The sequence below is a fragment of the Sceloporus undulatus genome, chromosome 5 (assembly GCF_019175285.1).
Source record: "Sceloporus undulatus isolate JIND9_A2432 ecotype Alabama chromosome 5, SceUnd_v1.1, whole genome shotgun sequence".
Classification (NCBI taxonomy): Eukaryota; Metazoa; Chordata; class Lepidosauria; order Squamata; family Phrynosomatidae; genus Sceloporus; species Sceloporus undulatus.
Genome location: NC_056526.1, coordinates 24,119,204 through 24,133,833, shown reverse-complemented (window position 1 = coordinate 24,133,833; position 14,630 = coordinate 24,119,204). Strand labels below are relative to the sequence as shown.

The following is a 14,630-nucleotide window of genomic DNA, read 5'->3' as shown; positions in this document are numbered from 1 at the left end:
GTTTGGATTTCTGTAATGCGCTCTACATGAGGCAACCCTTGTACCAAACCCGGAAGCTTCAATTAGTGCAGAATATGGCAGCAAGGCTGGTCACTGGTAGCTCCAGAACCAGCCATATAACACCTATTTTGCAAGATCTACATTGGCTGCCCATTCGCTTCCGGGCGCAATACAAGGTGTTGGTTATTACCTATAAAGCCCTAAATGGTTTGGGCCCAGGGTACTTGGAGGACCGCCTCTCCCCATATAATCCGCCCCACACTCTTAGATCGGCCGGGAAGCAATTGCTAAGGGTTCCCAAGACGAGATATATCTTGTCTTCTCAAAGGGCATTTTCTTTCTCGGCCCCGCAGACCTGGAACTCCCTTCCCGACAACCTCCGCTCTGTCACCTCCCTTGACCAGTTCAGGAAGGAACTTAAGACCTATCTCTTTCAACAAGCTTTCCCCCATGTGTCTTGACATCTGTTTTCTCCCCCGTTATACAGTTGCTATTCAGCTAGTTTGTTTCTCTGGTTTTATTTTTGGAAATTGTAAATGTTTTATTGGAATGTTTTTATGATGTTTTTAACTTGGTATGTTTTATATTGTATACGGTTTGATGTATCCATGTTGTAACCCGCTTTGATCTTTGGAAAAGCGGGCTAGAAAAAAACAGTATTATTATTATTATTATTATTATTATTATTATTATTATTAGATTAGCCTCTGCAAAAAGCACCGCTTTCTCTGCTGGTTCCCCAGAACTGGAGGCTGTTTATGTTGGATGCTTATATGGCTGTTTATATTTAACTTGGCTTTTACCTGGTATATATTTTAATTTGCAGTTGACTAACATAATGTTTTCCAGCTAGGTTATCACCAATCTTATATTTTTGTATCTCGTTTTTTTCAGTCTAAATGAAAACTGTTACATTTGTCTTCATTCAGAATCGTTTTGAATTGATCCTCTTTCCTATCTGGTCAAGATTATCTTCAGCACTTTCACCTAGACATTAGTTACTCCTTCCAATCTGATGTTAATTGCATATTTTATGAGCATTCTCTCTATTTCAGACAATTTAAAAAGATGTTTAGCAACACTTAGACAAATATTAAACTCTGTGGCCCTCCTCTTGTTGCCTGCTTGTGGGCTAGGACTCGAACCAATAATTTTAAATTGCAAAAAAGATATTATTTTATCTCACCTTTATTCCATAACTGAAACTCTTGAGCAGCCTACAAGATGATTTAAGAACAATTACAAATAAAACACAGTAACAGGTAGTACAGACCAGCACTTAGTGGTGGCCTGACTGCATCCTAGGGGTGAAGAAGGACTGAGCGTTTACATGTTCAAAGCCCTTCTTCCTCCCCTGGGGTACCATCTTGGCGCATGCCCATTTACACAGGGCATGCCATGATGCTGTCCCTCATGCGCAGCACCCAAACAGCACTGTGCATAAGAGGCATCATAACACTGCGCCATGGTGGTTTTATGGCACAAAAGCCCCTTTTGGGGGTTTATTTTTGTTCCTTGCGCAGGCTGTGCCATGTGGTTGCCACGGCCTGCTTATGGGGCTCGAAGGGGTGGCATTGAGCTGCCTGTCTGTTGATCCCCTAGGTTACATTATCAAGCCAGGTTTTAAGAAGTTAAACTATTAAAACATAATTGAATTACTTTCAGTTTAAAGCACATACATTAAAAAAATAATAAATGTGGTACCCAACTGTTGTACTGCTGACAGCTAGTGAAGTTTTGGAAGAATACTTAAACAGAAAGACCTTTTTTTTTGGTGGCAAAAAAAGAAGGAGCCAGCATTTCACTGCTTGGGAGCCATCACCATGACCTTCTTTTGTTTTCAACAGATGCACCTTGGAGGGTGGCAGGACCTCAATGTTTGTAAGGGGCTATATGGCAGAATGTAGTATTTGTGATACCTTGTGACCTATATTTGTGACCTATAAAATTATGCAGGGCTTTATAGGTCATAATCAGCATTTTGAATTGTGGTTGAAAACAGACCAGTGGCCAGTGAAGGTGTTATAACAAACGATGATTGAAAGCAGTGCTTGTTATTAGTCTTGCTGCAACATTTTGGATCAGGTGAAATAATTCTTTTGAAGACATCCCCACGTAGACTCTGTACTGTAGTACTAATGAAATTTGACTAAATATTTAAGAGAATTTTTATGATGATATAAACTATTTGACAGTGCCTCAACAGGCTATGGACTGCTGAGGCAGAGACTAGTTGGCTACTTATCAGGGATGCCACAGTAACAGATTTACTGCATCATTGAGGGATATAATAATAATAATAATAATAATAATAATAATAATAATAATAATTTATATTTTCCCGCCTCTCCCAGATGGATCGAGGTGGGATTACAGTCTGTTAAAAACCATACATCACATTCGCCCACCGCTCTGACCACATCTCTCCTGTGTTGGCATCCCTTCACTGGCTCCCCGTCTCTTTCCGTATTCAGTACAAGCTCCTGCTGTCGACGTTTAAAGCCCTCCATGGGCTGGCCCCTCCTTACTTATCAGACCTTCTTTCTCCTCACCTTCCCACCAGGGCCCTCCATTCTGGTAGTCAAGGTCTGCTGTCCCAGCCCAGGATTTCCTCTGCCCCATTTCGGATTCGCCCCTTTTCACTTGCTGCCCCTCACTCCTGGAACCTTCTTCCCCCGCGAGCAAGGGCCATCACTTCTTTAACCAGCTTCAAAACAGAGTTGAAGACCATCCTGTTCAGAGAAGCATTCCCAGGCATTGCATAATTGTCGCTTGCTATTTGATCTTCTTTTGATGCCTGTTTTATCAAACCATTTCCTGTATTGCTATGTACTTTATATGTATTAGTCTACTAGCTCCACCACCTTTCCCTTCTCCTTTTATGTCATGTCTTTTTAGATTGTAAGCCTGAGGGCAGTGAACCGTCTAATTAAAAAGATTGTATGTACAGCGCTGTGTAAATTTACAGCGCTTTATAAAGAAAGGTTAATAATAATAATAATAATAATAATAATAATAATAATAATATACATATAAAATACATCAATAAAAATAATACAATTAATCTTAAAACTAACTCATCATCAAGTGGTAATGCAGTAGATTCTACTGAGTTCTCTCCCAGTCCTAATTCTCTAACATGGACTTAGATAAATAAATGAAAAGTGTACAGCATGGAGAAAAACACGCTTAGGGAGAATTTTTAGAGTATCAACTTTGCTCACATACAAACTCATTATGTGCCAAAGTTTCAGTCTGCTCATCAGTTTCCAGTGCTGATGGCCTGAAAACTTGCATCTGGGCAGACGTTATTGAGGAAAGGGAACAAGCAGCTGAAGATTGATCATTCCCATACTCTGAAAATTCAACCATTTTGCACAGTTCTTGGCATGCAGGTTGGAATTCCTGCAGTGTTCAATATCATTAGTACTGCCTAAATGAGCATCGTTTTTGCTATATACATGTTTCTTTGGAAGCAATAGAGCAGAAATTGAGAGACAAATACTTAGCTGTAATATTCTTTTGTTGAAGTAAATGGATTACATTTTTTCTGGTCTCAGGTTGTGTTTCTTCTACAGGAAGCCTATAGGTACAGGAAGAAGACATAGGAAATGTTTTTGATAACATTGTTTGCCTTACTCTTTAATTACCAATACCCCGGAGTTAGCGTCCATGATCACTAGGCCAAAGTGGGCAAAGTACAGCCCTGGTCGTTTTTAGTGGTCTTCAACTCTTTCAGGCTTGTTTGACCTAGCTCATCTTTCCAATCAGATTCAGAATCACCACACACTGTTTAACATTAAATAAAATACCCATTTTCAAAATCAGAAGCGGATGTCTGGCCATGTTTGGTTTCATAATTTTCATTTTAGGGTACATAGGGCCATCTGTGTGGCTCCAGACCAGCCACATTTGCCAGACATGGCATCATCTCCTCACAAGAGAAAAGTATCTACATGCTTAAGGGCCACCTTAAGGCTCGCAGAACTACACAAAATTGGGAAGGGCAGGGAAAATAAAGTTGGGTGGAATATCAAAGCAGCTTGGTAAGGACTGAATAAACTCAGTGGCCATGGACTGACACTGGAGCAAAACCTGGAGATGATGATGTTATAATGAAATGTCATGGAGAATGGCACAGCTGACTGGAACACTAACAATATGAATTGTTAGTTACAGGCTTGTTGAAACAATAGTACTATCAAAAAATAAAGAAGGCACTTCAATTGTATAGAAGTCAGATTTCCACCTCTCAGATTAGTTAATAATGAGCATGAAGCGCCATGCTGGCATCGATTTTAGGGTTAGGGACTGCGTGGCAACCACACGGTCCCTAACCCTAAAAAGGCATGGCGCCATAACAATGGAGGCACCCTGTGTACATGGGCATGCCATTGTTATGTAAGCACCATGTGGCATCCTCACATTGTCGTGCAGCGCTTACGTGATGAGTGTGCCAGTGGTGCACTCGTTACACCACCCTCGCGGGTCAAAAAGTACCCAGTTTTTCCGGGTTCTTTTTCCTCCATAGGGAAGCTGTGTGGTTTGGCAGCTGCGGCTTCCCTCTGGAGGAAATTAGGGCAGTCTGTCCCTCGCCAATGAAACTCTATGTGGACTAGGATCTATTTAGTTAGGGGGGGGGGTGGAGCCTTTGATGCTTTGGATAGAGCATAATTGCCCATTCAAAGCTAGTCTGCACCTTGTAGCCACTGTCTTGAAATTACTTGTGCATTACGTTAATTTGTGGAGTGGTTTACTTACAGAAAATGGGCAACTTTCCCCCTCCTCCCTTCTCACCTTTGTCCAGCTGTTTAGTAATTGTTGATGTCTTTATCCTGGTGTTCAAACCAATAAGACCAGATTCTCAGATTTTGTTATTCAAACAGTAAGACCAAATCTATAAGTAATCAAAAGTGGGGCAGAAAAAAAGATCACATTCTACAAAAGGATTTGCATACAGTTAATGGAGATAAAATGGAAATATATTGACAGAGGAATGGCATGACTTAACTGATGCAAAAATCACTGGAATTGCTGTAAGGTGATTGGCTGCAGTGGTGCCTGGGAGTAATGATGCAGTTAGGTTGTGCATCAAAATCTCCTTATATGACAGCAGAGCAGGGTTGCTTATAGAGGTGTTGGCTGGGAGAAGTATAAACAGCAATAGTTGCTGCTGTGAAGTGGGACATGGCATTGCCAGATGTTGGAGGTTTCAGGTATCCCACCAGCACTGACAGCTGAGAAAAATAAAATAAAAGAACAGCAGAAATGTAGGTGGAAGATAGGAGGATATGAATCCCTGATGGAACTATGAGCAGAGGAGGCGTTCAGAAAGTTGGAGGGCAGCACTACAGGGCAGAAGGGAAAGCCAGATGTGGGGTCATTCAGCTGGGACAAACCCAGAGTGAAGAAAACAACCAACCTCATCCCCCAAGAGAAGCTGAGAATATTTGTAAGGGTGCATCTACACTGTAGAAATAATGCAGCTTGATATCACTTCAAGTGCTGCAGCTCCATCCTAAGGAATCATGGAATTTGTAGTTTTACAAGATCTTGAGCTTTCTCTTTCAAAGAGTGCAGTTGCCTCAGAAAACTACAAATCTCAGGATTCTGTAGGCTGAAGCAATGTCAGTTAAAGTGGTGTCAATTTGCACTATTTGTGTGGTGTAGATGTACCCTCAGACAGTGCTCCCCCCACCAGCAAGCATTTCCAGGCTAGACTGCTTGGGCAGGTGAAGGGTGCAACAGCTAACATCTGTTCCTGATCCAAGTCTGATCTGATTCAGATGTTACTAGTAGAGTATTGATGCCACACTTGTTCCCTACCCTGTAGGTAGAGCAAATCCCAGGGCCATGTGGATATACAGTACTTCACTTTGATGGGAATGGAACAGGAGACAGAGGAGTGAAGGAGCTGTGATACAAGCAAGTCTTTCTAGAGACCCATGTCATCCATATTTGCTGGGACCTATGATGTGCTTCTCCTCATGTTGGTAAACTACACCTGTCCAAAAGATATAATTTCAAAATCTTTGGATGACCCCACAAATTTTCATCAAACAAAGTGACTCAAGTATTAATGTGTTGTATGCTCTCCAAATACTTTATTTCTTTATTATTATTTAAGTCTTCTCTCTCTGGCCCCTCCAAATACTAAGCTTAAATTTGGATTTGTGCTTGAGAGAGTCTGCATGTTTTGTTTTTTTTCTCTTGAACTAAAATAATTATGGGCAATCTGGGTGACTTCAGCATTGGCAAAAGAGCTAAAAAAGAAAAAAAAGTTATCTGTTTTGTCAACTTTATTCCACATTCCTTACTTAGCAGCAACAGGGTCCCTATTCAAAAAGAAGGAGAGACACTATTTGTGCAACACTGGGTGATGCTGCCCTTTTTTTGCTTTCTTCTTTGCCTGTTAATTTTCAAAACTGTCAATCTTAGATTTTTCACCAAAATGTTGCTTGAATTTGTTCTCTCTCCTTAGCCACAGACCATTCAATAAAATGCTCATCTTCTTTGACATGAACTGCTCGGTTATCTGCTTCTTGCTATAAATGTATGTATGTATGTGGTTCCATTTAAGCTGACAGCCTTTGATTTAAAAATGCAGAGGTAGGGTAGTTATGGGGTTTTTTTGGGGGGGGGAGTACAATCTAATGACAAGAAAGCATCAAATCATATAATAAATAGCAAAAGCAGCAACCATAGGTCATCATAAAGAAAATGAAAAAGCAATCCATAAAACTTTAAAAAGCTAGGTCAATATTTAATTTCACCATCTCTTATTTTATTTCAAACTTTAGAAAGCAATGATACCACCTCCCTGTATTGATCTTTATTTCTCAGTCAAATGCTTTTTGAATGTTAAATAAATACACACTGTGTCAAGAAATAGGACAAGCTAGCTTGCACAGGACATGCTGTTATTCATCTGCTGCTCTCTCTTCCATCCCCTGTGTTCTTAGTCCCTAAGTCTACCTACAAACACAGCAGGTAGTTTTACTGAATAAGAAGAGATGTCCAAATGCCAGTTGAGGCAGACAGCTGTCCCCTGAAGCTGTATGGAAGTTATGTGTGTAGCTGTGTCTCTAGACAAATCATGACAGCTTGCCTTGGATGTACAGAGCTTTTGACGTCAGAGGATATCTGGACAACACAGCTATTGCTATTTACAACTGGTGATTTATTGTCTGTCTGGAGTATGGTGGGAGGAAGTATTATTTTCTCATTTGGGAATATGTTATTAATAATTCTTTAAAATTGTACTGCATTGTCTGAACCTTAGAATATGTTATCTTCCTCGTAAGACCTGGAATGATAACATACTTCCCCCTGCTCATAGTCTTAACCTGTTGTTAGGTTTCATCCTTCTTTTCCTTTCTAAGCTGAGACAGTCTCTGCCTTAAGGTGCTGCTTTAACAGGGAGTTCATTCTCTAGTTCTTTAAGACTTTTTTAAAAAATGAAATCTGTCCAGAGATGACAGATCTGTTTATAGCAATCAGCCCAAGGTATAAAATAAACTCCCTTGAAAATATTTGCTAATTGCCTTCTCAATAGAATTTAGTGGAAGAAGGTCAGTGAAATGTGATGCATTGGATTTAAAAGTGTGACTTTGGTTTGAGTTCAAACATACTGATATAATAATTTACTTGGGGCTAATTTTTTTTAAAGTTAAATGTCTGAGTAGACTAAGGGGCAAAACAGACCACCCCAAAGGGGCAGCATGATGCCTCCCCTGAAACAGTCGGGTAGGTGCTGTGGCAACTGCATGTCGTGGCCCCACTCCAGCATTTTGCCACCGCAAAAAAGAAATGGCAAATTGCTGCCCCCTTTTTTTGCGGTGGCTTTTGCTGCCCTGCCAGGGCTTTCCATTGTTGCAGAGGTGTGCTGCATATAAATGCTGTGCTGCTGCAGTGCTGTGAAGCAGGCACATGTGCGGTCAGCCGTGTAGCTTCCCAATGGCATTGAGTGCTGTCTGAACACCACAGCCCCACGTCACTGTGAAGCCACTGTATTGTACTGGTCTTTAGCGGCCCTTAGTCTAAAAATTAGTTTCACTGCAATTGTATGTATGTCTATTCAGAAGTAGGAAACAAGAGAAACATAGTTTGGTTCACAATGTATTGCAAACCTACCTAATTTGCATTTCCTAAATGCATACAGAAACTAAAATGTTGTCATGCTTTAGTATTTGCAATTATCTGAAATTTGTAATGTACTTCCCAGATTAACAAATTCATGTAGAAATGTGTATGTTAGGACAAAGAACATACCAATTATGATATTAATGAAAAGCATATATAAAATAATTCTGTTAGGGAAGTTGCTTACAAAAATGCAGGTACTGTATTAAGCAAATTAGAATAAGGAAATGTGTATATTAGGAGAAAAGTACATGGACATATGCATGGATCTTCACACAGACGCTTTCTTTAAATGACAGACCAATGTAATAATAGGTTAGAAGGAAAAGCAAAGAACTAGCAGAACCCAGAATTAGGACATTAAACATTTAACCTTTCAGCTGAAATTCTATACACAATTACCTGGGAGTAACTCTCATTGAACTCCTTGGCATTAATGGCTAAATAGATGTGTATAGGGTTGCATTTTTAGCAAGCTTGAACTACCTCACTCTCCCTAATGACAGGGCTAACTGTGGTTACTAGATGCAGAAGCTAAGGATGTGTAAGAAGGAATTTCAGCAGGTGACACTTGTCACATAAGCTACAAGTTGCTGAAATACATCCTCCTCACTTGGGGCATATTCTTTCTCGAGAAATCCAGATTCATTCTCTTTTGCCTAACTAAGGTAGGAGGGATCCTGTTTTATATCTAGTCCACTCTAGTAGGGTAGGATAGACTGTATCTAGGTTTGTCTGTGGTATGGTTGTCCCCTGAAAATATTAAAATGAATTAAAATTATATTCATTTTTTAAAATAGACATTCCTTCTTTCCCTGAAATGCATGTCCATGGTGCTGTATCTAAAATTCAAAATAAATGCACAATTCAGTCAAAATTTACATATACCAATCCTTCAAAATAATTTCATTGTTACCACTAATTGAAAAGGAGTCTAACCCTGGGAACTTTTCATAAGTTAATGATTGGTCATTGTGTGAACAGATTGCTGGACTAAATGGTTTTTGGCATGGCACTTCATATGTTCTTATGAGCCTCAGATCCTTATACTGCTGGTGATAAAACATTGAGAGATGCTTGCAGAAGTGGATTACCTTTTTTTGGAAGTTATGAAGTTGAAGTGAGTTTCATTTGTGTTTGGTTTAGTGCATATAAAGCTCCTTGGTTTTCTGGCTGGCAAAAGGGAGCAGTGGCATTTATCTAAAAGCATCGGTGTAACGCTTCTTTGGACATTGATCCCAAGATTGTTTTCAAAAAGAATACCATTTTTAAAAGTCAACATATAAACAGACAAAACAGGTCAGTTGCATTTTTAAATCATGGGAAATAAAAAGAGTGTTGTCTGGCACCTGAAGGACAACATAATAGGTGATAGTTATGGCCTGCATCCACACTGCAGAAATAATCTGGTTTGACACACCACTTTCACTGTCATGGCTGAATGCTATGGAATTTTGGGAATTGTACTTCCCAAAATGCCATAGTATTGAGCCATAGCAGTTAAAGTACTGTAGTGTCAAACCAATTTATTTCTGCAGTGCAGATTGGTCCTTGTTTGAAGTCTCTGGGCCTGGCCCCTCTTCTGCAAGCCTGAGGGAGAGCAGATTTTTTCAATTATGGGCTGCTTCAGAGAGGCCTATGCATTCTGCAAGGGTTGGTGCTTAATGTGTTATGCTTAATGACACCATCTACCTTGTGGCAGATCATTCCTATGTCTCTGAACTTCTCTGGGAGAAACATTTGAAACTGTGGCACTACCACTGTAAAGGCCCCAACACTAGTAGCCATTCGCTTCATCTTAAATGGCAAAGGCAACCATAGAGATCCTTTGCTAAAGATTCAATGGATCAGCAGCAGCATTTTGAAAACTGTAATAAAAACATAACATCCATTTCTGACCTTTCCCTAAAAGGGCTTTAAGACCTCTGTTGTCTCTAACAAGATAGAATCTCAATGAATCAAAAGTTGACTTCCCTGTGTGCAGAAAGCTTGTATTTTAAGATGGGCAGCTCAGCATGTGGGCATTGTTATACTAAGGGTTCTGTTCCTTCTCTCCCATTCCTGCTCATTCCAGGAAGATAAAATTCTATTTTCTGTATCTGTACTAGCTTTGACATGAAATTATTTTCTTACAAATCTCTTCTCTTTTTTTGCAGTCCCCATGCCATCCCAGAACGCCTACGAATCAGAGTGAATAGAATTAGTTTACAAGATTATGAGGGACTGCATTATGACAAGGAAAAGCTCCGAGAAGCTTGTAAGTTTCTTTCCTTTCTTTCCCTTTCCCTCCCTTGCCCTTCCTTTTTAAAAAGGTGATTTAGTATAAGTGTTTTCATCCCACTCCTTATCCCCATATGTATATAAGTAACTCCTTGATAAGGAATCCACACATTTTTGCAATGGAAATGTCCAATATAAAAAGTGCACATTAGAAGGAGGTACCAATAAAAGATATAGAATAGTGAAAATAACATTTAAAGTGCATTATACAGTGCGCCTGCATCATACGTGAGTGCGCCTTATGTGGCTTCCATCATACGCTGGAAATGGCACTGGAAGAAGTGGTGCCACGCCCTGGAAAGAGTAATGGCATGCACCGCTGCACTGCCATGCTCCCGTGAGCACGAACCCCATTGACTTTAATGGGGCTCGAGCATACACAGAATTTCCCTTACGCAGGAAAAATGACTTATGAAATACATTTGCAGAATTACATACTGATGGCTTCAGAATAGATTAGGAGAAATGTATGGGGGGGAGCACCTTGTATATTTTTATGCAAAATGGGGGGGGGAATATTGTTCTGAACCAAATGTAAAACTGGGAAAAAAATCAGTTTGGTGCAAACAAATTTTGAAAAATGAGAAATGGAGAAGATATAGCCATGTTAGTCTGTAGAATCAGTATGTAGAGGGATGTTGTAGCACCTTTAAGACTAACTGAAAGAAAGAAGTTGGCAGCATGAGCTATCGTAGACTTCAGTCTACCTCTGAAGCATTTGAGGAAGTAGACTGAAGTCTGTGAAAGATCATGCTGCCAATTCTTTCTTTCATCCGGTCTCAAAGGCACCAGAAGACCTCTCTACATACTATAGTTCATCATGTTTTAGCCTTGGGCAAGATGCTAACAAGAGTCACTTTGCAAGAGACACCATGTCTTCTTCTTTTTCTTTTTTCTCTGTGTGGAAGTATTCTTTAAAAGACTGGTACATGTGCATAAAATGCTGTTTTTGAACCAAAATAGCACATGCAAAGTTTGTGGAGAATAAATCCTGCAATGCAAATAGTCTTCAGTAAATTCAACTGTGATAAGAAAATTGTTCAAATCACTTGTTGCTTCATTTGAGATAAAAATTAGCAAAGAATCACAGCCCTAGCAGAAATGCAAAGTTTCAGTTTATCTTATGCAGGGACAATAGCTGGAAAGATCCAAGCATTTCAAATTGTCAAACAGCGGAGGTTACTGTCCTGTCACCAACATTTAAAGGAGAAGAAACTTGCAATCCAGACAGACTCTGTATATTCAATAGAAATGTCGGATCCTTTTATCATTTACCTCAGGCAGCAAAATATTTTGGGTCTTCACCAAAGGGCATGACACCTTCCTAATATTCCTCTTTAATCCCCCTCCCCACCTAAGTAAACAATAAATGACAGAAATCAAAACATAGAAACCAGGTTAAGAATGAGCCTTTTTATTATTATGACTTTGGCTGTACTACAGGAAAGTTATTAAGATTTTTGCCTGAGACATGTCTTCATGACGGAGCATCAAATACTCTGACACCAGTGTAATAACTTGGATCATCCAGATTCAGAGTAAATAAATGCTGCTCTTCTTGTTTGCTTGAAATACCAATTTGATTCTATCACTGGCCTCATCTAAAATTGAATTTTTCCCCCTGCTTCATCTAAGAAGTTGTCATACGCACTGTTCAGAGAAGATTAATCTTGGCTCTCTGGAGACAGACAACTCATTTCTGCAACTTTTTTTGAGTAATTAAATGATGCCATACTCATCTTAGAAAAGGACGGCCTGATTATTATCTCATTATTTTATATATATATATATATATATGGATACTTTTTCTTTCCTCTTTTATAATTTTAGCGTTTAAGGAATGACTAAATTCTGCAAATTACAGAATGGTACAATATTTATATAAGAGCTAATAATAATAATAATAATAATAATAATAGAGTTTATTTATATTTCCTGATCAAGGTGGGATTACAACAATAAATTCTCATGTGCTATATACATGATCATAATGTACCTCTTATATGAATACTGCACCATTTTACAACTTGAATGCATTTTTTCCCACTGAGCGTGCCTCCAGAAGGGAAAAATATCTAGAAGTATTGCAAGTTTCTAATTCCTTTCTGTTTTGATTACATGTGTTTATATATGAGTTGCATTCATTCTCTTTCTTCAAATATGCCAGGATTTCCTCCCCCTTCCCCCTTGTGTCTTTCATTTTCTTCTCCTCACTGATCATATACTACATTCTGGCCTCATGCAACATATCAGAAATTGATTTTCACCTATAGTCAAAATGCTAAAGTGGTTTAACAATATTATACTAGTTAAGCATTAGGATAATTTAGTTTTAGTGATGGCATGCCTTTTCCCCTCACTTGATTTCTCTTGCATCTGTGTCCTGGAAACAATAGCTGTGTAAACTGGTGGTAGCCATCTTAACTAGTTACAAGAATGTTATAATCAGGCTGGTACAAAGCCCTGGAGCACCTCACTATCCTGGATTTACCAGAAAGCAAAGAGGTGACACTTCCAGGATGGCCTAGGATAGGTATAAAACACTGGAATCCAGCTCGCTTCCAATTTAATCCCCTGTTCCAAGACTAAATCTGCTCTTCTAATTTAGAGAGATCCCGTGTGGTGTAGTGATTTGAGCACTGGATTATGACTCTGGAGACCAGAGTTCAAATCCTCACGTGGCCATGAAAACCCACTGGGTGACCTTGGGTGAGTCATACACTCTGAGGCTCAGAAGAAAGCAAACCCTCTGAAAATTCTGCCAAACAAACTCCTCATCTTAGGATTGCCATAAATGGGAAACGACTTGAAGGCACACAATGACAACAAACTAATTCTGATTCAAATTGCCTATGCTCAAGATTGCATGTGCAGGTGGGAGGATCCTGTGGGTTGTAATCCAAAAAAGTCAGTGGTGCCTCGGGTTACGAAAATAATTCGTTCCGCGGCCGCTTTCGTAACCCGAAAAGCCTTCGTAAGCCGAATTGCCATAGGCGCTAATGGGGAAAAGCCGTGATTCCGTGTAAAATAGCGCCGAAAAGCACCAAAAGTTTTTTCGTAACCCGAAAAAACATTCGTAACCCGAAACAATAATTCCCTATGGGATTTTTTCGTATCCCGAAAATTTCGTAACCTGGGTATTTCGTATCCCGAGGAACCACTGTATTTCCAAGTTGTAGATTTCCCTGTACCTGCCAGCACCTACTGGTTAAATTAGAATGGATGTTTTGTTTTCAGCATAACGATCCTATGCTTCTGACAAAATCCTTTCTCTGAATGAAAATTCCATAAAAGAGATACACCACAACAAACAGCATGAACATTTATGGAGCCAAATGTATTCTTTTAACATGGTGGTTTCTTTTTGAGGCATACTGATTTTATCAGCTCTGAAGTACTTGTTATTGTTGTAAGAAAATAGAAACCATCTTCTAAGCAGTGACTAATGATGGACTGACTAAACTAGAATGAGGAAATCCTTAAATATATTCAACATAGTTCTTGAAAGGTTTTATTTATAAAACATTGGCAAGGAATGCCAAGCAGGAATCGAGAATCAGTATAGGAAAATTAAAGGAGTTTTCTTTCTTTCCCTGCTTTAACATTTCTTTTTTATTCAAGGTCCAAAGTGAAATTGAATCAGCATCACACAAATGATCTTTTCATAATAAACCTTACACTTCTAGACATGTTCATAGAATCATAGAGCTGAAAGAGACCACAAGAGCCACCCAGTCCAACCTCCATCCATTCTATGTTTGAAAACCTTCAAAGAAGGAGACTCCAGTACTCTCCAAGGGAGTGTGTTCCACTGTTGAACAGCTGTTACTGTCAGGAAGTTCTTCCTAAGGTTTACTTGGAATCATTTTCCCTGTAGTTTCTCTTTTCTGTTAGCCATGTGGAGTTTGAAATGGTATGGATGGATGGTATGGATATCACCTTTCAGTTTTGCAATAGCAGATATTTTCTTGAGGGCAAAGGTTCTCTTGTGCCATGCAAGGGAAAGCTACCTTTCCTACCCCCTTGTTTCAGTTTCTGTTCTGGCCACAGTCATAAGCAAGGATGGTCAGTGCAACATGGTTGTCTCTGTGATAATGGCACTCCAGCCATTATTCCTCATCTGTTCTTTTTATGGACAACATTACTGCAAAGGGAGTGTATAATCATGCTGCATCTCTGGCTCAGCACCAAGGATTAATGTATCTCCC

The 14,630-nt window shown here is 39.5% G+C and overlaps 1 protein-coding gene across 1 annotated transcript in view; it reads left to right on the top strand.

Annotated features, from left to right (window-relative positions):
* DGKI (diacylglycerol kinase iota) overlaps positions 1-14,630 on the top strand; it is a 158,074-nt gene that overhangs the window by 39,739 nt on the left and 103,705 nt on the right. Inside the window, exon 10 of the mRNA XM_042469134.1 lies at positions 10,299-10,399. Within this exon, the coding sequence (XP_042325068.1) occupies positions 10,299-10,399 (101 nt within the window). The remainder of the gene's footprint in view (positions 1-10,298; positions 10,400-14,630) is intronic.